Here is a 24,726-nt window from a genome sequence, read left to right as displayed (position 1 = left end):
GGGAGCCTGCTTCCCCCTCTATCTCTGCCTGCCTCTCTGCCTACTTGTGATCTCTGTCAAATAAATAAATAAAATCTTTAAAAAAAAAAATGAATGAATGGGCCAACAAGGAAATTAAAGAAGAATTTTAAAACCACGTGGAACCAGGGCACCTGGGTGGCTCAGTGGGTTAGAGCCTCTGCCTTTGGCTCGGGTCATGATCCCAGGGTCCTGGGATCGAGCCCCACATCGGGCTCTCTGCTCAGCGGGGAGCCTGCTTCCTCCTCTCTCTCTGCCTACTTGTGATCTCTTTCTGACAAATAAATAAATAAAATCTTTAAAAAAAAAAACCACAGGGAATCAAATAAAAATGAAAACAACAATTCAAAACCTTTGGGAGGCAGCAAAGTATGTAGCAATACAGGCCTTCCACAAGAAACACGAAATACACAACCTAACCTTACACCTAAAGCAACTGGAAAAAGAACAGCAAATAAAGTCTAAATCCACCAGGAGAAGAGAAATAATAAGGATTAGAGCAGAAATCAATGATACAGAAATTTTAAAAAAACAATTGAGATCAACAAAGCTGGGAGCTGGTCCTTTGAAAGAATAATAAGATTGATAAATCCCTAACCAGACTTATCAAAAAGAAAAGAGAAAGGACCCAAATAAATAAAACCATGAATGAAAGAGGAGAAATTACAACCAACACTGAAGAAATACAAACAATTAGAGTATTATGAGCAATTATATGCCAACAAATTAGGCAGTCTGAAAGAAATGGATAAATTCCTAGAAACATTATGAACTACCAAAACTGAAACCAGAAGAAATAGGAAAACCTGAACAGACCAATAACCAGCAAAGAAATTGAATCAGTAATGAAAAATCTCCCAACAAACAAGAGGCCAAGGCTAGGTGGCTTCCCAAAGGAATTCTACAAAACACTTATAGAGTTAATAATACCTATTCTTCTGAAACTGTTCCCAAAAGTAGAAATGGAAGGAAAATTTCCAAAGTCATTCTGTGAGGCCAACCAACATTACCTTGATCCAAAAACCAGACAAAGACCCCATTATAAAGGAGATTCACAAACCTATATCTGTGATGAGCACAGATGCAGAAATTCTTACCACAATGCTGGCTAATAGGATCCAGCAGTACATTAAAATGATTAGTCACCATGACCAAGTGGGATTTATTCCCAGGCTGCAAGTTTGGTTCAATATGTGCAAATCAATTAATGTATACACCACATTAATAAAGGACAAGAACCATATAATCTTCTCAATAGATGAAGAAAAAGCATTTGACAAAATACAGCATCCTTTTTTAATAAAAACCTCAACTATGCAGGGATAGAGGGAACATACCTCAACATCATAAGGCCATATACAAAAGATCCACAAGGAATATCATCCTCAATTGGGAAAAACTGAGGGCTTTTCCTCTAAGATCAAGAACATGACAGGGATGTCCACTCTCGCCACTGTTGTTTGACATAGTACTGGAAGTCCTAGGCTTAGCAATCGAACAACAAACCAAAATCAAAGGCATCCAAACTGACAAATAAGTCAAACTTGCACTCTTCACAGACGTGATAGTTTATGTAGAAAACCCAAACACTCCACCAAAAACTCTTTAGAACTGATACAGGAATTCAGCAAAGTCACAGGATATAAAATCAATATACAGAAGTCTGTTGCATTTCTATACGCTAACAATGAAGCAGCAGAAAGAGAAATTAAGGAATCAATCCCATTTATAATAGCACCAAAAAAAAAGAAAAAGCTGGTGGCATCATAGTTCTAGACCTTTACGTGTATTACAAAGCTGCAATCATCAAGACAATATGGTACTGGCATAATAACAGACACGTAGATCAGTGGAACACACTAGAGAATCCAGAAATGGACCCTCAAATCTATGGTCAGCTAATCCTTGACACACCAGGAAAGAATATCCATTGGAAAAAAGACAATCTCTTCAACAAGTAGTGTTGGGAAACTGGACAACAACATACAGAAGAATGAAACTGGACCACTTTCTTATACCATATGCATAAATAAGTTCAAAATGGATGAAAGACCTAAATGTGGAACAGGAATCCACTAAAATCCTAGAGGAGAACACAGACAGCAACATCTTTGACCTTGGCCACAGCAACTTCTTGCCAGACATGTTTCCAAACGCAAGGGAAACAAAAGCAAAAATGAACTATTGGGACTTCATTAGGATAAAAAGCTTTTACACAGCAAAGGAAGCAATGAACAAAACCAAAAGGCAACCTACAGAATGGGAAAAGATATTTGCAAATGATATATCTGATAAAAGGCTAGTATCCAAAATCTATAGAGAACATATCAGGGCACCTGGGTGGCTTAGTGTGTTAAGCCTCTGTTAAGCCTCTGCCTTCGGCTCAGGTCATAATCTCAGGGTCCTGGGATTGAGCCCCGCATCTGGCTCTCTGCTCAGCGGGGAGCCTGCTTCCTCCTCTCTCTCCCTACTTGTGATCTCTCTGTCCAATAAAATCTTTAAAAAAAAAAAAATAACATATCAAACTCAACACCTGGAAAACAAAAAAATCCCATCAAGAAATGGGCAGAAAACATGAACAGACATTTCCCCCAAAGACGACATCCAGACGGCTAACAGACACATGAAAAAATGCTCAACATCACTCAGCCTCACTGAAATCGAAATCAAAACCACAATGAGATACCTAGCATCTCACACTGGTCAGAATGGCTAAAACTAACAACTCGGGAAACAACATATGTTGGTGAGGATGTGAAGAAAGGGGAACCCTCTTATACTGTTAGTGGGAATGCAGGCTAGTACAACCACTCTGGAAAACAGCATGGAGGTTCCTCAAAAAGTTAAAAATAAAACTACCCAGTCCAGTAATTGCACCACTAGGTATTTATCTAAAGGATACAAAAGTTGCAATTTGAAGGGGCAGGTGCACCCCAATGTTTATAGCAGCAATGTCCACAACAGCTAAAATATGTATGGAAAGAGTCCAAATGTCCATTGACAGATGAATGGATAAAGAACTGGTGTGTGTCTACACACACATGTACACACGCATGCGCACGCGCACACACACACACACACACACTGGAATATTACTCAGCAACCAAAAAGAATGAAATCTTGCCATTTGTAATGATGTGGATGGAACTGGAAGGTACTATGCTAAGCAAAATAAGTCAGAGAAAGACAAATCCCCCCTATGATTTTACTCATATGTAGAATTTAAGAAACAAAACAGATGAACATAGGAGAAGGGAAGGAAAAAGAAAATAAGATAAAAACAGAGGGATACAACCATGGGAGACTCTTAACTATAGGAAATAAACTGAGGGTTGCTGGAGGATGGTAGGTGGGGTGGAAGGAGTAACTGAGTGATGGGCATTAAGCAGGGCACTTGATATAATGAGCACTTGGTGTTATATGCAAGTGATGAATCACTAAATTCTACCCCTGGAACTAATAATGCATTATATGTTAACTAAATTGAATTTAAATTTTTAAAAATTTTCATAATAAAAATAGTTATGTTTTTTAAAAATTTAAACTTCTATTTAAAAACAACAGCAACAACAAGGCAAATAGCCAACTGGTAAATTAAAGATGCTCAACATTGGGGCATCTGGGTGGCACATTGGGTTAAGCACGTAACTCTTGGTTTTGGCTCAGGCCATGATCTCAGGGTTGGGAGATCAACCCCCATGTCAGCCTCCACACTCAGTGGAGTCTGCTGGAGATTCTCTCTCCCTCGCCCTTTGTCCCTCATGCTCATGCACACTCTCACTCTCTCTCTCTCAAATAAATTAATTAATTTTTTTTTAAAAAGATGCTCAATATCGCTAACCATCAGGGAAATGCAAATCGAAACCACAATATCACCTCCTACCTATTACAATGTCTGTCATAAAATAATAAGTATTGGCAAGGATGTGGAGAAAACAGAAACTGGTAGATTGTTGATGCGAATATAAGTTGGTACAACCATTATGGTAAACAGTATGGCAGTTCCTCAAAAAATTAAAAATAGAACTACCATAGGATCCCATAATCCCACTTCTGGATATGTATCCAAAGACAAATCAGTTTCTTAATTTTATTTTACTTTCTGAATATGGTGTTATTATTGTGCCAAAGTGGAAAATATGCTGGTAATAAATGGGAAACTTTCTGAAGCTCAAGGAATCTATCTTCTCAAATTATGACTGATTTATGAACAAATGTAATGGTGCTTTTAACCACAGTAAGTAAGTAAAACAAATTTTTTTCTAACTTGAAACTCAGAAGTACAGCCTGAAAAACTGACCTCAAATTTCTTCACTACAACTCCAACTTGCTTTTTTTTTTAATTGTTTTTCTATTGAGATATAATTGAAATATGAGATTAGTTTCAGATACACAACATAATCATTTGGTATTCATATATATTGCAGAGTGATCGCCAAAATAAGTTCACTTAACATTCATCACCATACAAAGTTAAAAATTTTTTTCTTGTGAAAACTTTTGAGATTTTAGCAACCTTCAATATGCAATAAAGTATTTTAACTATAGTCACCATGCAGTACATTACATCCCCAGGACTGACTTATCTTATAAATGGAAGCTTGTACCTTTTCACCACCTTTACCCTATTTGCACGCACCCCTCCCCCACCCACCACTCTCCACTCTGGTAACCACCAATCTTTTTGCTGTGTCTGTGACCTCAGTTTTTTATTTATTTTTTTCTTAGATTTCAAATATAAGTGAGATCATAGAATATTTGTGTATGACTTATTTCATCTAGCATAAAACCTCAGAGTCCATCTGTGTTGTCACAAATGGCAGGATTTCATTTCTTGGGTGTTTTTTTTTTTTAATTAACATATGGTATCATGTTAGTTTCAGGTATATAATTATTTCACAATTCTGTACATTTCTCAGTGTTCATCAGGATAAGTGTACTCTTAATTCCCTCTGTTTCACCTATTCCCCCCCCTCCTCCCCTCTGGCAACCACCAATTTGTTCTCTGTATTTAAGAGTCTGGGTTTTCTGTTTGGGTCTTTTCTTCATTTATTTGCTTTGTTTCTTAAATTTCACATATGAGTGATAATCGTACAATATTCATCTTTCTCTGACCTAATTTATTTCATGTAGCATTATACTCTCTCGTCTATCCATGTTGTTTGCAAATAGCAAGATTTCATTCTTTTTTTTAGCTGAGTAATATTTCATTTTGTATATATATACCACATCTTCCTCCAGTCATCTGTCAGTGGACACTTGGGTTGCTTCCATATCTTGGCTATTGTAAGTAACACTGAAGTAAACATGGGGTGCATATACGTTTTCAAAATAATGTTTTTGTTTTCTTAGATAGATACCTAGTAATGGAATTACTAGATCATATGGTATTTCTATTTTTAACTTTTGGAGGAACCTCCATACTGTTTTCCACAGTGGCTGCACCAGTTTACATTCCCATGAACAGTGCATGAGGGTTCCTTTTTCTCCACATCCTCACCAACACTCATTATTTCTTGTATTTTTTATTTTAGCCATTCTGACAGGTATGAAGTGATACCCCATTGTGGTTTTAGTTTGCAGTTCCCTGATGATTAGTGATGTTTACCACCTTTTTAGGGGTCTGTTGGCCATCTGTATGTCTCCTTTAGAAAAATGTCTATTAAGGAGTGCCTGGGTGGCGCAGTTGGTTAAGCCTCCAGCTCTTGGTTTTGGCGCAGCCAAACCAAGTCACAGTCTTGAGGTCATGAGATTAAGCCCCGTGTCAGGTTCTGCACTTGGCACAGAGTGTGCTTGAGATTCTCTCTTCCTCTTCCTCTCCCTTTGCCCCCCTCACTCTTTTGTGCTTGCTCATGCTCTTATCTCTCTAAAGTAAATCTTTTTTTTTAAGTATTCAAGTACTCAACCCATTTTTTTAAATCAAATAATTTTTTAGGCTGAGTAATATTTCACTGTGTATATATACCACATTTCCTTTATTAATCCATCAATTGACATTTGGTTTTTTACCATATTTTAGCTATTGTAAATAATGCCACATGGAATTGAACATGGGAGTGGATATATCTTTTCAACTAACTGTTTTCATTTTCTTCAGATGAATAACCAAAGGTCGAATTGCTGGATTATACAATAATTCTGTTTATAATTTTCTGAGAAATTTTAGTATTGTGTTCCATTGTAGCTGCACTAATTTATTTTCTTGCCACATACACATATATTCCCTTTTTTCCATATCCTAACACTTGTTATTTCTAGTCTTTTTGATGACCATCATTCTAACAGGTGTGAGGTGGTACCTTATTATATTTTTTAACTGCATTTCCCTGATGAAATGTTGAGCATCCTGAGTCATGTTGAGCATCTTCTGATGTACCTACTGGCCATATGTGTGTCTTTGGAAAAATGTTTATTTAGATCCTCTGCCCATTGTTTGATCAGTTTTTTGTATGTTTTTTGTTTTTTGTTTGGCTGTTGAGTTATATGACTTCTTTATATGTTTTGGATATACAGGAGGTTGCCTTTTTATTTTGTTGATGATTTCCTTTGCTGTGCAAAAGCTTTTTTAGTTTAATGTAGTCTCACTTTATTTTTGCTTTTGTTACCTTTGTTTTTGGTGTCAGATCCATAAAATCATTCCCAAGACGATATCAAGGAGCCTACTGCCAATATTTTCTTCTAGAAGTTTTATAGTTTGATTACATTCAGGTTTTTTAAGATTTTTTTTTATTCAGGGGCGCCTAGGTGGCTCAGTGGGTTAAGCCTCTGCCTTTGGCTTGGGTCATGATCTCAGGGTCCTGGGATCAAGTCCCACATCAGGCTCCCTGCAGGGAGCCTCCTTCCCCCCTCCGCCCCCGACCCCCACCGCCTACTTGTGATCTCTGTATGTCAAATAAATAAAATCTTTAAAAAAAAAATTTTATTCATTTATTTGAAAGAGAGAGAGAGCACAAGCAGGGGAGGAGCAGAAGGAGAGGGAGGGTGGACTCCCTGCTGAGCAGGGAACCTGACACAGGACTTGATCTCGGGACCTTGGGATCATAACGTGAGCCACAGGCAGACACTTAACCAAGTGAGCCACCCAGGTGCCCCATATTTAAGTTTTTAATACATTTTAAGTTGATTTTTGTGTATAGTGTAAGATACTGGTCCAATTTCTTTCTTTGGCATGTGGCTGTCAGTTTTTTCAGCACATTTATTGAAGAGACTATCCTTTCTCCATTTTTTATCCTTGACTCCTTTGTTCTACATCAATTAACCATATATGCATGGGTTTATTTCTGGGCGTCTATTCTATGTCATTGTTCTGTCTGTTACTATACCAATACCACACTGTTTTGATTGCTGTAGTTTTGTAGTATATTTTGAAATCAAGTGGTATGTCTCCAGCTTTTTGCTTGTTGCTCAATATTGTTTTGGCTATTCATGGTCTTTTGTCATTCCATACAAATTTTAGAACAGTTTGTTCTCTTTCTGTAAAAAATGCTATTAGAATTTTTGTAGGGATTGTACCAAATCTGTAGATTGCTTTGAGTAATATTAACAACATTAATTCTTCCAATCCATGAACATGAACTGTCTTTGCATTATGCTTGTCGTCTTCAGTTTCTTTCATCAGTATCCTGTGGTTTTCAGTGTACAGGTCTTTTTATTCCTTGGTTAAATTAATTGCCAGGTATATATTATTTGGGATATAGCTGCAAATGGGCTTGTTAATTTACCTTTCTGCTACTTCCTATTGATTTTTGTATCCTGCAACTATACAGAGTTTATTAATTGTAACAGTTTTTGGTGGAGTCTTTAGGGTTTTCTGTATATAATGTCATCTCAGAGTTAACAGTTTTGCTTCTTCCATTTCCAATTTGGATGTCTTTTATTTCTTTTTCTTGCCTAATTTCTCTGGCTAGGGCTTCCAGTACTATCTTGAATAAAAATGGTGAAAGTGGGTGTTTTGTCTTGTTCCAGATCTTACAGGAAAAATTTCAGCTTTTCATCATTGAAGATGATGTTAGGTGTGGGCTTGCATATATGGTCTTTATTATGTGGAGGGATAATCCCTCTATACCCACTTTATTAATTCAGTTTTATTAAGGATTTTTTTCTGAGATTTTATCTTGTTTTTTAGATGAAAAACATATTTTTTGTTAATTCATTTTGCTTGACTCTGTTGGTTTCTGTGCATTAGATAAAATGGTCACCTCTCCAACTCTTGAATAGCAGCCTCGTGTAGTAGTGAATCTTATTATTCCACCCCTGCCCTAGCTGTTGTCTCTTAAACCTTTAAATTGTCCATGCATCCTATTTTATTTTAAACGGCTCCCAGTAGTTGAGGTTGTGCCAAGAGCTATCAGTGTCCTAAAGGGGAGGATCTCAGCACCTAAATGTGGACTTGTTTTCATCTTTTTAAAGTATGCACATATATACATACAGTCCTGTGGGACCACAAGCATAAGCCCCACTGACTGTCAGAGCTAAGCAATCTGAAAGTGTCTCCTGGGAAGCAGTCCCAAAAATTGGGGCACCATGCAAGTGCATACACTCCTTTCTAAAAGATAGCAGCAAGCTAGAGCAAGACAAAGGGAGAGCACAAAGATGGCATCCACTGGCCTCCATTCTGTGAAAGTAACTCCATAAGCTTCTAAATGTGTGCCAAACCTGAAACCTGCCTTCTGGGCTAAAATTCCAACACAAGCAAATAGCTCTCTTTCACAGAAAGCCTGGGGGCTTTCTTGTCTGTGCAGTACCCTGGATATAGTAGCCTGCCAAGAACTGTGTCTCCTATTGTTACAGTCCCATGGGGCCCAGGAACACAAGCCCCACCCCTGGCCACAAGAGCCAGGCTATCAGTGAGTGTCCACTGGATGGCAGCTGCAAATACCAGGCAGGGCTCCAGATAGAAAAACAGGGGCATCAGATGTGTGTAAAATCTCCCTCCAGGAGATACTGGCACTCTGTAGTGCAGCAGAGGGGGGAAAGTGAAGATGGTATCCACTAGCCTTTGTTCCCAGAGAGTACCCCAGGCAGGCCCCTAGATATGAAACTAGATGCCTGTCGATAGGCCAAGGATTTAAGATAAGGAAATGAGTCTCTTTCACAGAAAGTCTGTGTGCTGACTGGCTACTTCTGCACTCGTCTTTGGGGTGGGTGAGTCCAAGCACACAAGCCATTTAAGAGCCATTTCTCACTTCACTATTGGTCTCATGGACACAAGCTCTGTTGGTTTCCAGAGCTATATGTTTTAGGGAATCATCTTTTAGTTGCAGGTCCTAAAAGTTATGGGGCCCAGTGAGATTCAAATCCTTAACACCTTGGAAGAAGTTCAGGTTTTAAGTTCCCTCCTGATTGCAGGTCACCATGACAGAGGTGGAAATTAGAGTGAGATTGTATCTCAGCCTGTCCTACCCACATAGATGTGGGGTTTTTCTTGTTTGTCCAGTGTGTAGGAGTCACTCAGGTAGTTTTAATGGTTCTTTTCAGAGGAAATTGCTCCATATATAGCTGTTGATTTGGTGTACCTGTGGGAGGAAGTCAGTTCAGGATCTTCGTATATCACTATTTCAAATCAGAGCTCTGAAATTAAGATCATGAAGAGGTACCTGCACTCCCATGTTCATTGCAGCATTATTCACAGTAGCCAAGATATGGAATCACCCTGAATATCCCCTGGTGGATAAATGGATAAAGAAAGTATATTGTGTGTGACACATATACACTGGAATATTATGGCATATATATATGTATGCATATATATATGTGTGTGTGTGTATGTGTGTATATATATATATATATATATATATATGCATATAACGGAATATTATTCACCCTTTAAAAAGAAGGAAATCCTGGGGCCGCCTGGGTGGCTCAGTGGGTTAAGCCTCTGCCTTCGGCTCAGGTCATGATCTCGGGGTCCTGGGATCGAGCCCCACATCAGGCTCCCTGCTCAGCGGGGAGCCTGCTTCCCCCATCTCTGCCTGCCCCTCTGCTTGCTTGTGATCTCTCTCTCTGTCAAATAAATAAATAAATAATCTTTAAAAAAAAAGAAAGAAAGAAAGAAGGAAATCCTGTCATTTGCAATGATGTGGATGAACCTGGAATACACCATGCTAAGTGAAATAAGGCAGGCACAGAGAGACAAATACTGCATTATCTTACTTATATGTAGAATCCAAAAATAGTCAAATACAAACAGGCATAGAGTAGAATTTTGGTGAGGAGGGGCTGAAGGGAGAAGGCAATGGGGAAGAGCTGGTCAAAGGGTACAAAGTTGCAGTCAGGATGAAATGTACAACATGGTGACTGTAGTTTATAATACTGTACTGAGTACTGGAAATTTGCTAAGGGAGTAGATTTTCAGGTCCTCTCACACCCCTTCCTCCCAAAAATGGTAACTAAGTGAGGAGATGCTCTATTAAGTAGTTTTACTATCGTAATTTTCACTATATATTAAATTATCTCATTGTACACCTTAAATACAGTTTTTACTTAAAACATTGAAAAATTATTTAAAAATTTTAGCCACAGTAAAAATGTAGAGAAACATAAAATTAACTGTAATTATGTATCTTATTTAACCCAATATATCTGAAATGTTATTTGAACATGTAATCAGCATAAGAATACTGGTGTTTTACTTTTTTCATATTAAGTCTTCAAAATCTATTGTGTATTTGCCCTTAAAGATACCTCAAATTGGACTAGTCAGGGTGCCTGGGTGGCTCAGTTGGTTAAGCATATGCCTTCAGCTCAGGTCATAATCCCAGGATCCTGGGATCAAGCCCCAAGTCTGCTTCTCCCTCTCCCTCCCCCTGCTCACTCTCTCTGTCATTCTTGTTCTCTCTCAAATAAATAAAATCTTAAAAAAAAAAAAATTGAACTAGCCTTATGTGGATAGTGGCTACCATATTTGACCATATAGATGTGAATAACAGGAGTTCCAGAAAAGGAATGGATAAGGGTAAAAAGAAGCAGGGAAGAAATAAAATAATTTAAGATTTCCAAGAACTAAGGGACAGGGCTCTCAGAAAGCCCAATAAAATAGATAAATTAGACCCAAACCAGGATACTTCATCATGATATTTCAAAACACAAAGAACCCAGAGAAATGTCTATAGGCTTAAAAAAAAGGGGGGGGTGGGGAAGTTATTGTAGTCAAAGGATCAGATACCAGCATGGCTTTAGACTTTTCAAAAACAGTGGATAGATAGAAGACAGTGTATCATTGCCTTTAAAATTCTGAAGGAAAAGTACCACTGAGGTTTAATTCTATAACTAGCCAAAATATCGACCAAGTTAGGAGGTAGATAAAAGATATTTTCAAATATCCAAGATCTCAAAAAACATTACCTGCCATGCTCCTTTTTTCAGGAAGCTACTGAAAGGTGTGTTACACCAAACAAGGAAGTCAATCAAGAATGAGGAAAGTAGGAAATGGGAGAAAGGTGAAAGGAATCCTTGGGATGAAACTGTGAACCCAGCCTAGAGGGCAAACAGTCCAGGTTAGAGTAAATTGGAAGGAAGCAAGAAAGACTTCAAGAAAATCTAGTTGGTAGAACCCTGATGAGACTGATTATGGTTGTAGAGAACTGGCAGATATGGGCATTGAACAGTAACATGTACACAGAAATCTAAGCAAATAGGAGAGAAAAGAAAAATAAGTTATAAACTCTGAATGTTGGGTAATTTATATTAAGAGGTCCAGAAGGGCATGTAAGTAAAGTGGAATGAGAGATAAAAGAGCTAGAATTTCATCTTTCATAGTGTGAAATTAATATACAGTTCTTAAAACTGAAATGTAAGGAAGGAGTAATAAAGGCATCTTATCTGAAAATATAAAGATAAAAGAAATAACCAGTGTCTTTATGTCCTAGCATTGAGTATTGGTTCCGCTGCATGGATGTGGATGGGGATGGTATACTCTCCATGTACGAGCTAGAGTACTTCTATGAGGAGCAGTGTGAACGGATGGAAGCCATGGGCATTGAGCCGTTGCCATTCCATGATTTGCTGTGTCAGATGCTTGACCTGGTGAAGCCAGCCACTGATGGTAAGATTGAGTAAAAGGCCATTTGCACTTTTCACCTATGTAACAGAGTGGGGCATTTAATCCTGGATTGTCCTAAATTATTTATCTTCCAGAGTCTTCCGTACTGGCTTCCCAAATACAGAAATATTTAAATTTCTCTTTTTAGTGTGGAACCAACAATTGATGGCAAATCCTATTTAAGAAGTTTTTCCATAGAGGGGTGCCTGGGTACCTCAGTTGGTTAAGCATTCAGCTCTTGATTTCAGCTCAGGTCATGATCTCAAGGTCAGATCAAGCCCCACATGGGGCCCCATGCTCAGAGGGGAGTCTGTTTGAGATTTTCTTTCTCATCCCTGTGCCCTGGCCCACTACACTCCCAAATAAATAAGTATATCTTTAAAAAAAAAAAGTTGTCCACAGAAACAGAAAGCCGATTACTGATTGCCCAGAGCTCAGGATAAGGGGAGTTGTGGAAGGTCGGCTTGATGGGTACAGTTTCCTTTTGAGGTGAAGAAATATTATGGAGCTCAATAGTAGTGATGGTTTCACAACATTGTGAATGTACTAAAAGCCATGGAATTACACACTAAAATGGTTAAAATGGTGAATTTTATGTCAGTTTTACCTCCAAAAAAATGGGATCTTGTATAATAAAATTAGCATATACATATACTTTTAAACTTCAGTAAAAGATTTTTTCATTTGCCAAAAAACAGTTCTTGAAATTTAGTAATTTATTTTTACATAGGGAAAATAACGCTACGAGATCTGAAGAGATGCAGAATGGCACACATCTTTTATGACACTTTCTTTAATCTGGAGAAGTACTTAGACCATGAACAGAGAGATCCCTTTGCGGTCCAGAAGGTACTGGTTTTAACTTCTATATGAGGGCTGCAGTATCAGGGGTTGTGTGCTACAGATAAAAATGATCTCTGCCTATAAGAGTCTTGTATTTAAAGAAGTAACATTTAAAACATTTCATCACATACTGAAAAGAGAAAAATGGACCTAAAGCACATCTCTCCCCACAGCTAATCTTCAGGTTTAGGTAACCTTCATATGCCTATCATTGTGAATTGTATGGTTTGTGTTCTTCTGTATATTTTAGAAACTACTTAACGAAAGTTTTGAAAAAAATTTGTCCTTCCATTTTTTAAACCATATATCAGTAGGCATATCTGTATTAGAAAGTATATTGGGGTTAACTGTACCATTCATTTCCAGGATGACATGGTAAACAACTTTCCCCATCCTAATGAAAACTAGACATTCTCCATGATAGACAACCCTCAGATAATATAACATTTTTTCAAGTGTTAATGATTGTTGTGCATGACTATCACTGTGAAGTCATTCTATACCTGAATAGAGATGAGTACCCTTCCCCATACACAAAAGTCTAGGGACCTTCAAAAAACCCTGAACATCATATGGTCTGTGTCCAGAAAGGAGTTGGGGGCAGAATATCAACAATTCCCTTCTATTCCCTTGTTTAAAAAGTAAAAATTATGTTGCTAGAAAAGGACTGTTTCCACTGGTCCTATAGGAGTACAGCTGCAGGAAACTTGCACAGTCTTTTCTTTTTCTTCTACATGTTGACCTAAGTAGCAATACGAATACAAAGATCACCTCTAAAAACAAAAACTGCACCTTATCTTGGAGCATATCAAGGCACATTATCACTAGCTTAAAGACAGAATTATGTTTCATTGACTCAAAGGTGCCCATTATCTTATATACTTTTAAACAAACAAAATTGCCATTGTAAATCTAAGATGTGTGCCAGTTTCAAAGATGTTAAAAGGATGTGGTAGGTGTTCTTAAAGTGGATTAAATATTATAACACATAGTATGGTCAATATTTAGGTATTTGCATTCTTCTAGGCATAATTAACCTTACATCTGAAGGCAGTGCTAATTTTAATCATAGAAAAACATTTTACCTGGAATATGTAATCCAAGATAATGTCCATATTGTAGAAGGAAAAGAAAATGTATAGCCTTTTGCCCCTTCATTTTTTCTATTTGTGTTATAAATTTTACTTTATAAGAGGTGACATATCAAGATTTGTTCTGATCTGCAAAGAACATTTTTAGTCAGAAAGTGCTCAATAAATTCCAGACAGTGTGTTGAAGAGACATATGGTCAAATAGAGATAAAAAAGAACAAAAAGTAGCAATCAAGCATATACAGTTTAGCACAGAAATGATTTGGGGAAGAAGGGCTGTTTCCAGGAAGATAGCACAGATGACATGGTATCTGAGCTGGCTTTTACAGAAGCAATAAAAATGTGCCAGAGGAAGGGATGGTGTATTTCAGGTAGGCATATGCAAAAACCACAAGTCACTCCAGATAGCTGCTATGCAAAGTGCCAGGGAGAAGGGCCTTGGTAAAGGTCTCTGATTATAAGGCAAAAGAATCTAGACCTAAAGAATTAGCTGCTGAGAATTCACTATAATTTTGTGATTGGAGGCACAGAAATCACGTTAGGAGTATTACTTTAATAACACGTCTTTTAACACGTTAAGGTGAAACATTTTCGGGTAGATCATCACAAATGATGTATATAAGTAAAGAAAATCTATCTCTAATTCTTTGTCTTTGATTATTTTTGTTTCCTGTCCTCTTTGCAATCAGGATGTTGAGAATGAGGGGCCTGAGCCTTCTGACTGGGACAGGTTTGCAGCTGAGGAGTATGAGACTCTTGTTGCAGAGGAATCTGCCCAAGCACAGTTCCAGGAAGGGTGAGTGAGTCTCCCTGGGTCTTGTAGAACTTTTTTAACAGGGATAACCATATCAGGAATATTAAAACCACCTTAAAAAATCAAACTAGTAATCCCTATTTTGCATATGATAAAAATGAGCGGTTATAACCAACTTTAGCTGAAAGAATATTTTTCCCAGCAGTCTTCTCTTCCCCTCTTCACTAATTTCCTGGAAACTCTTCACATGTCCCATTTCCTTTCAAGGAGTAGTATTTTCAGTGAAGCTAAGATCATTGTGGAGTTGTACTACAAGCCCTGTAAATACAGGATGAGGCTAAAACAACTGAAGTTTTTTCGAATAATAAAGATGATCCTGTTTAAAACAAGTATTTACCATATATGGTTTTGTGCATCAACCCTAAACAAGAAGTTAGTTTTACATGGAATTTATAATAGGGTATAATTCTATAAAGGACCATAGTAAGAAATTATCCAAGACTTTCACTGCTTAGTACATTTCAGCAACTTTATAATTTGTTGGCTTTTTCCAGCATGTTCTTGGGATCCCTTTAGCAGTTCCTCTAAGGCTCTTAATAAATCCCTGTTATTAATGTAATACATTTTTTGAGTAAGTAATCCATTCATATGTTTTAATATTCAAAGAAACAAAAGGATAAATAGTAAAGTTTCTTGCTGCCCAGTTTTCCTTCCCGGAAGCAATCACTGTGGTCCTTTTCTTATGTACCCTTCCAAGGATACTCTCTGTCCCACTCTATTTCATACACACACATACACACACACATATATGCATATACATTTGTATATATAAAAAAGCAAATATGGGGTCCCTGGACAGCTCAGTCAGTTAAGCATTCAACTCTTGATCTCAGGTTAGGTCTCAGTCTCAGGGTCATGAGTTCAAGCCCCACATTAGAGAGCCTATATTTAAAAAAAAAAATACACATATACATTCTTACATTTATTTTTTCCCTTATATATATTTAGCATATTACATTCACTGTTTGGTACCTACCTTTTTCCACAGTTGTATAAAGTTTCTGTTACACAAGACGAATAAGTTCTAGAGATCTGCTGTACAACTTTGTACCTACAGTTAAAAATGTGGTATTACGCATTTTAAAATGTTAAGAGGATAAAGCTCATGTTAAGTCTTCCTACAAAATACACACAAGAATACAAGGAAATTTTTGGAGGTGATGGCTATGTTTGGTTCTTTAGTTGTGGTTATCACAGATATATGCATATGTCCAAACTGAGCAAGATGTATTCATTAAATGCATACAATTTTTTGTGTAACAGTTAAACCTAAATGAAATTAGGTATATGTAAAGAAAACAACAGGGATCTAACTTATATGTATTAGACAACAGAGCAAATTCTAAGATAATAAAAAGCTTTTTTTAAAATAAAACAAGACTTGAAATCTGAAAGGTCAGAAGCACACCATATCCAGAAAACTCTGATACTGATTCCTTCCCCATCTATTCCCCAGAATTCAAAGATAAATAAAAGTTCGGGGGTTTTTTTCCATTTTTAAAAATTTCAAGTCATCAGACGAGGGGGTGGAAATCACCCTTGCCTCAGATACCTCCATAGTAAAAATGAATACTGGAAGACCATGAAACAATATTTACAGCCTTCTCAGAGAAAGACATTCTATAACCCCAAAAATTTTTTTAAAAATTGTATTTATTTGAGAGAGAGAGAGAATAAGCAGGGGGAGCAACAGAGGGAGAAGCAAACCACATGCCAAGCAGGGAGGTAAACCTGGGGCTTGATCCCAGGACTCCAGGATCATGACCTGAGCCAAAGGCAGAAGCTTAACTGACTGAGCCACCCAGGTGTCCATATAACCCCAGATTTTGTACTAACTCAAGATGACATTCAAGCATGAAAGCACAAATGGTACTTTCAAACATGTAAGAACTAAAGGGACTATAGCTCCCATGAGCTCTTCTTTAAAAAGGACGTAATCATAAAACCAAGAACAAACCGAACCCAGATAAAGAGCCCGGAAATGGAACAACCACTATGGAAAAGAAATGATAGTATTCAGTCCATTCAAATAAAGAAAGCATAGAGATTAGAACACAATATTTTGGGAAAAAAATATAAAACTGGAATGTAGAGAAGAGGAAGAAATATATGTAAAACATTCTAGAAGTAACAACTTAACTGAAAATGGGAGGTAAAGAGGAGAAAGAAAACTTGTGTGGAAATTTTGTTAGCAGGACCTCCATAGATACCCTTTAAAGCTGTAAGTCAAATTGAGGGTTAGGAATACCAATTAAAATAAACACTTGAAAAACCAAACACAGACCGCAAAGCATAAAGATGACAGAACTAAGGCAAGTATTTTTAGATCAGTGAATGTAAAAGGAATAAACTCACTTATTAAAAAGATTCCATTTTGGAATGACAACAAAGGTTGAATTAAAAAAGAATGAATACTCAAAGAAAGCTATGCATCTGATAGCAGATTTTTGAAACAAAAACTCCAAAAAGAAAATAAAAGAAATTGGAGCCTATTATTTGCAGCCATAGTAAAATATTCCCTGAAAAATAGATAAAACACCTTTGTGGGTTTGTCCAAAGACCATGTATAAAATAAATATTAAGCTACAAACAAAAACTACAGTGGACTTCTAAATAGTAACTACAGTTCAGACCAGCTTCTCATTTAAGGAGGTAGTGTGAAAGCATATTACAGTTTTAGTCTCTTACACCATTTAAAAATAAGAAATACAGAGTACCACTTATGAAGAGAAATTTTCAGTGGACTAAAAGAAGGAAAACAGATAGGATCAGATTGAAGAGTAAACAGAACTTAGGTTCTGTGCAGGAGGATGGAGAAGATAATTGCTACAAATAAAAGAAACAGCACTCAAGGGTGATCTATACCTGAATTTGACTGAAACCAAGAGCAGAGGGGACCAGAAAAGGCAGCATCCAGGTAGGTCAAACCTTTACATATCTCTCCTATCCCTAAAGGAAAGACAAAAAGCGAGAGAGTGGGATCTTGGAGCAGAGAAAGCAAGACCACCAAAATATCCACACCAGCAGCATGGCCCATCCATCCCCTCATTCTCATTGAAAATAGTAGTAACCTCACATTGCCCCCTCCTAAACAACCAATACAAACAGAGGAGGAAGTCTGTTTCCAACTACACAGAAAAGTGGACAAATAAAAACAGTTGCAAATATCAATAAAACACTCAATAAATGGAAGAACTTCCACCCTTGGAGGGAGACCCACTACAGCAGTCAGAACAAGACCTCAAGTTCATTATATTTACCATTTTTAGAGAGGTAAGAGAGTATTGTATTCCTGAAATGAGACTGACCAGTAATTAAAAGAAAAAAATTTTAAATGAAAACACAGTCACTGGGCTGAATAATAAAAGGCACAGCTAAAAATGTTTTGATTTGGGAAGTTGATTATGATACTGGAGTAAGAAATCCTTGCAGAAACCAGTAGAAATAAAAGCCAGGTAATTCCCAGAATTCTAGCCATTTAAGAAAATAAATATACACAGGAATCAGCAAATTTTTCTGACCAGGTAGTGAGTATTTTAGGTTTCACAGTTCTGTCACAACTGTTTAGCTCTGGCATTGTGGTATGACAGTAGCCATAGATAATATGTAAGCAAATGAATGTGGCTGTTTTCCAATAAAATTTTACTAATGCACCCTGAGATATAAACTTCCTATCATTTTCACATGTCATGAAGTATTCTTCTTTTGATTTTTTTTAAAGATTTTATTTATTTATTTGACAGAGAGATCACAAGTAGGCAGAGAGGCAGGCAGAGAGAGAGGGAAGCAGGCTCCCCACTGAGCAGAGAGCCCGATGCGGGGCTCCATCCCAGGACGCTGAGATCAGGACCTGAGCCGAAGGCAGAGGCTTTAACCCACTGAGCCACCCAGGTGCCCCTGATTTTTTTTTTTCAGATTTAAAAAAGCAAAACCTGGGGCGCCTGGGTGGCTCCGTGGGTTAAGCCTCTGCCTTCGGCTCAGGTCATGGTCTCAGGGTCCTGGGATCGAGCCCCACATCGGGCTCTCTGCTCCGCGGGGAGCCTGCTTCCCCTCCTCTCTCTGCCTGACTCTCTGCCTACTTGTGATCTCTGTCTGTCCAATAAATAGATAAAATCTTTAAAAAATAAAAAATAAAAAAATAAAAAAGCAAAACCTTAGTTCACTGAGCTGTACCCAAAAAAGGTGGACAGAGAGATTTGTTCCACAGACTGTAGTTTGCCAATCCTGTACTAGAGTGAAATTTCAGAACATAAAAAAGGAAGAACTAAAAATCTACCAGAGACAAAAAACAGATTATCCACAAAGTGAATGGAAAAAGAAATGGAACAACATCATTCAAATACTGCAAAAAAAAAAAAAAAAAAAGCTTTGAATCTAGAATTCTATCCCTATTTATATGTGAGGGCCCAATAAATATATTTTCAGACATGCAAATGTGCAAAAAGTTTACCATCCACAGACTATCTCTAAAAGAAGTATTAAGGAATATTCTTCAGCAAAAAGGTAAATGGATTGTAGAGAAAACAAGTGGAATGCAAGAAGTAATCATGAGCAACAAAATTAGGAAAATGTATTCTTAGAACCAAATAAATATTGATCACAGATATACTGTTAAGAGTGAAAGAAAAGTCAAGGTGATATACTATGAATCTTTATTAGAGTGAAGAATACTGATACTGATAATTTATATTTCTCTAACAATGACTAGAGTTAAAGTATGTGTGTTAAAAATGTAAGGTCAATCACTAAGAATAAAAATGAAATGGAAAACCTTCTAATCAATTTTTAGAAAAAGACAATCAATTAAATGGAAAAAATTAGTAAAGAAAACTCAATTGACTAAAAGACGTAAGTGTTAATCAGCATTCTTTTGGTGGCAAGTAACCTAACCTCAACTTGCCATTGAAAAAAAAAAAGAAAGAAAGAAAGAAAAGAAGGAAATATTGGCTTACAGAACTGTAAAGTCCAGGGGTAGTACTGACTTTAGAGACTCAGACTTTATTTCATCTCTTACATAATGGTTTCATCTTTTCACTCTTAGCAAGTTTTTCATATGTGGCAGCAAGATGATCACCTGATAGCCTCAGGTTCAAATGAGAAAATCCCTTTCCCCTAAGTTCAGTCAAAAGCCTAGGACTTGTGTCTCTTTGACTCTAACTGGCTTAGTTTGGATCCAGTTCCTGAAGGAATGAGGCCTAGTACTAGACTTGTACAAGATTCAGGTCCATCCAAACCATATGTTTTCCCAAGGGAAATTAGAAAATATGGCCATAAAAAGGGCAATGCTATGCAAATAAAGAACAACAGATGTCCACTATAGTAAGAAAGAAAAGACAAAAAGATAAAGACAGTACAAAATAAATGGCCAGAATAAGTCCAAATATAGTACCAAACACAAAATTCACATTAGATTAAAAAGTGAACTATAGGGGTGCCTGGGTGGCTCAAGTGGGTTAAAGCCTCTGCCTTCGACTCAGGTCATGATCCCAGGGTCCTGGGATCGAGCTCCACATCAGGCTCTCTGCTCAGCGGGGAGCCTGCTTCCTCCTCTCTCTCTGTCTGCCTCTACTTGTGATCTCTGTCAAATGAATAAATTAAAATGTTAAAAAAAAAAAAAAGTGAACTATATACTACTATTCAGATTCATCCCTAACACAGAGGTAAACATGAAATGAATAGTAACAGGGTTTAAGCAGATATGGAACATTAATGAGACAAGCAGAATTCAAAGCTTTTTTTTTTTTTTTAAGGATTTTATTTATTTGTCAAAGAGAGAGCATGAGCAGGGGTAGCGGCAGGCAGAGGAAGAAGCAGGCTCCCTGCTGAGCAAGGAACCTGATATGAGACTTAATCCCAGGACCCTGGGATCATGACCAGAGCAGAGCTGAAGGCAGACGCTTAACCGACTGAGCCACCCAGGTGTCCTGAATTCAAAGCTTTAAAAGAGATTTTTCTTTCCAACAGTTGGCCATGAAAATAGGTTATAAACTTTATGCAATATATAAATCTGATAGAAATACAAGGAAATTATGGACATTGGGGAGGGTATGTGCTATGGTGAGTGCTGTGAAATGTGTAACCCTGATGATTCACAGATCTATACTCCTGGGGCAAATAATACATTATGGCAAATAATACATTATACGTTAATAAAAATAATTTTAAAAATAATAAATAGAAAAAAATGCAAGGGAAAAGTGTCATCCACAGCCATGTAAAAACCAACAAATCCAACAACCAACAAATCCAACAGGCAAAAAAAATAGAATTAGTAGGCTTTCATAGAGGTACTCAAAAGTATACCTGGTACCCAACAAATACACATGGAACCATAATAGAAGTGCCTATGAACTAAGGCATGAAGGAGATTGCAACAACTTAAAATATAAACTGAAATTAACTAAATACTAAAATGCACATACCTGGAAAGTTAAAAATTAAGCTAAAAAACATTCTTAATAAATTTCAAAATAAGTGTTAAACTAAAGCAGAAGTCAAAATACAAATTATAATCTTTCTAGAACTATGCATTATATTTATTAAAACCTATGGGATCTGAACAAGGAGAAATTTATAACCTATAGACTAAAATAAATTGATTGGCTATCCTCTCAAAATGCATGAGAAAGGATGACAAAATAGACCCAAGTACATAGAATGAAGAAATTAAACCATTTTATTTAAACAAAAATAAATCTATTAATTTATAAACACACACACACATAACATACTATGTGCCAAGCTCTCTTCTAAATATTTTAATTCACTGGGTGCTCACAAAAACCCTTTTTTGTAGATGCTGTTATCCCCATTTTACAGATAGGAAAACTGAACCACAGAAGGTTAAGTAACTTGTCAAAACTACCAATATATAAAAGAATACATCATAAATAAGTGGGTTTTATCCAAGATTGCTTCAGTGGTTTAACTTTGTAAAGTCTGTCATTAACAGATTGAAGATGGAAAAAATATATGTATATAAACTGATTCTTTGAAGGCATATGATAAATTTAATACATTTTTGGGTTTGGAAAAAAAAATCTTAAAGCTAAGCAAACTTAAGAAGTGTAACTTGTTAATGATAAAGATTACTAATCCCACACCCCAGAAATAACCAGCTAAAACTATAATAGGGAAAAATCCCATTCATTGATAACAAAAAAAAGAGTGGAAACTATATATAAAGAAGACACAAAACTCACCAAAAGATACAAAGACTATTTGCCATGTTAAGACTAATTTATTAATTTTATATAATCCCCCAGAATATGTCATGGAACTTGATAAGCTAATTCTAAAATTCACATAGAACAGTAAATATACAGGAATAGCAGTGAGTTTGGGAAATAAAGATGTGGTGAGAGACAGGGTTATGTATATGATAAAGATAGTATCTTAATTGTGTCAAGAAAAAAACAGTAAAATGTGTCTCTGTGGTGAGTGAAAAAAGTACGTATTAAACTGATGTCTGCATGTAAATAAATAGACTTTAAAAGCTTAAAAGAAATGGAAGAAATTTATAAGGAAATCACTTACGGATTTGAGTACATTTAAAAAGTGACAAATTCTGTATCACAACCAAAAGGCAAACAAATTGGACTGCATTATATGACCAGTAGTGTTCTTTTATAAATCAGATTCTTTAAAATCAATAATTAGAATGTGAATAATGACCATTTCTAAAACAGTCAAAAGACAAAAATTTCACCCAGGAAGTAAACATGAAAATTGCCACTTCACCCATAGTTAAAATGCAAATAGTTATGGTTTGCATATATATATATATATATATATATATATATATATATATATGCGCAAATAGTTAACAGCTGGTGATAACAATTTTAAGTGTATTTAAGCATTTAACAGAGCCCCCAAAATATATGAAACAAAAATTGCCAGACAATTCAACAATGACAGTTGGAGATTTCAACACTCCTCTTTCAGTAACTGAGAGAACTAGAGACAATAAGGATACAAAAGGCTTGAACAACACAGTATGTTTTATCTAATCAATATATAGAAAACCCTCCAAAAAAACAACAGTAAAATACGCATTTTTTTCAAATGAAACTTCTCTAAGACCATATGATTAGTGAACAAAATAAGATCCCATAAATTCAAATGGATTACAGTAAATAAAGTGTGTTGTCTGACCAGATAGAATTAAAGTAATGAGTCACTAACAGTAATCTGGGAATCCCATATTTGGAAATTAAATAATACTTCTAAAGACACAGGGGTCAAAGAAGAAACCACAGGAACCTTATAATCATCTTGAAATGAATGAAAATAAAAGAACATACAAAAATGAATGAGGTGCAGTTAAAGGAGTGTTTAGAGGAAGCCTTAGAAAGGGCTAATATCAATAATATAAGCTTCTACCTTAAGAAAATAGAAAAAGAGCAAACCAGACCCAAAATAAGTAGAAATGTGAAAGTAATAAAAATGAGCAGAATAGAGCTACCCTATGACCCAGCAATTGCACTACTGGGTATTTACCCTAAAGATACAAACGTAGTGATCCGAAGGGGCACATGCACCTGAATGTTTATAGCAGCAATGTCCACAATAGCCAAACTATGGAAAGAACCTAGATGTCCATCAACAGATGAATGGATAGAGAAGATGTGGTATATATATACAATGGAATACTATGCAGCCATCAAAAGAAATGAAATCTTGCCATTTGCAACGACATGGATGGAACTATAGGGTATTATGCTTAGCGAAATAAGTCAATCAGAGAAAGACAACCATCATATGATCTCCCTGACATGAGGAAGTGGAGATGCAATGTGGAGGTTTAGGGGGTAGGAAAAGAATAAATGAAACAAGATGGGATCAGGAGGGAGACAAACCATAAGATACTCTTAATCTCACAAAACAAACTGAGGGTTGCCAGGGGGAGGAGGGTAGGGAGAGGGTGGTGGGGTTATAGACATTGGGGAGGGTATGTGTTATGGTGAGTGCTGTGAATTCTGTAAACCTGGTGATTTACAGACCTGTACCCCTGGGGCTAATAATACATTATATGTTTACAAAAATTTTTTAAAATTATTTTTAAAAAATGAGTAGAAATCCATGAAATAGAAAATAGGAAAACAATATGAAAGAATTCATGAAACCTAAAGTTGGCTCTTTGTAAAGATTTTTTTAAAGCTAAATCTTTATCTGGAGGAGTCAAGATGGCGGAGAAGTAGCAGGCTGAGACGACATCGGGTAGCAGGAAATCAGCTAGATAGCTTATCTAACCATTGTGAACACCTACAAATCCAACGGGAAATCGAAGAGAAGAAGAGCAACAATTCTAGAAACAGAAAATCGATCACTTTCTGAAAGGTAGGACCTGCGGAGAAGTGAATCCAAAGCGACGGGAAGACAGATCGCAGGGGGAGGGGCCGGCTCCCGGCAAGCGGCGGAGTAGTGGAGCACAAAATCAGGACTTTTAAAAGTCTGCTCCACGGAGGGACATCGCTCCAGAGGCGAAACCAGGGGGAAGCCCAGGCGGGGTCAGCGTAACCCCAGGTCCCGCAGGGTCACAGAAGGACCAGGAGTGTCTGAGTGCCGCAGAGCTCGCAGGTATTAGATCGGGGAAGCCGGCTACAGCGACAAAGCTGAGGAGTGAGCTCTCAGCCCGGGGTTACCTTGTGCTGGTCGCAGGCTGGGTGGGCTCGGAGCGCGGCCGGAGGCCACGGAGACGCAAGTGACTGGGCGCTTTTCTCAAAGTGCCGGCAATTGACTGCTTTCCTTCAGGTGCGGCCACAGGCCAGGGAGGTGGAGTGGTTGGGCGCTTTTCTCTGAGGGTGCACTGAGGAGCAGGACCCCAAGCTCCAGGCTCCTCCAGGCCGGAGACTGGGAGGCCGCCATCTTCATTCCCGTCCTCCGGAACTCTACGGAAAGCGCTGATGGAACAAAAG

At 37.2% G+C, this 24,726-nt stretch overlaps 1 protein-coding gene across 2 annotated transcripts in view; it reads left to right on the top strand.

Moving 5' to 3' along the window:
- The window catches only part of PPP2R3A (protein phosphatase 2 regulatory subunit B''alpha), a 203,330-nt gene that overhangs the window by 157,966 nt on the left and 20,638 nt on the right, over nucleotides 1-24,726 (top strand). For both annotated transcript variants that reach the window (XM_080808037.1, XM_080808038.1), the window contains 3 exons: nucleotides 11,886-12,061; nucleotides 12,789-12,907; nucleotides 14,682-14,788. In XM_080808037.1, the coding sequence (XP_080664163.1) occupies nucleotides 11,886-12,061; nucleotides 12,789-12,907; nucleotides 14,682-14,788 (402 nt within the window). The remainder of the gene's footprint in view (nucleotides 1-11,885; nucleotides 12,062-12,788; nucleotides 12,908-14,681; nucleotides 14,789-24,726) is intronic.

Source organism: Martes martes (assembly GCF_963455335.1).
Source record: "Martes martes genome assembly, chromosome: 1".
Classification (NCBI taxonomy): Eukaryota; Metazoa; Chordata; class Mammalia; order Carnivora; family Mustelidae; genus Martes; species Martes martes.
The sequence above is the reverse complement of the archived record's forward strand: the minus strand, read 5'-3'. Positions and strand labels throughout refer to the sequence as shown.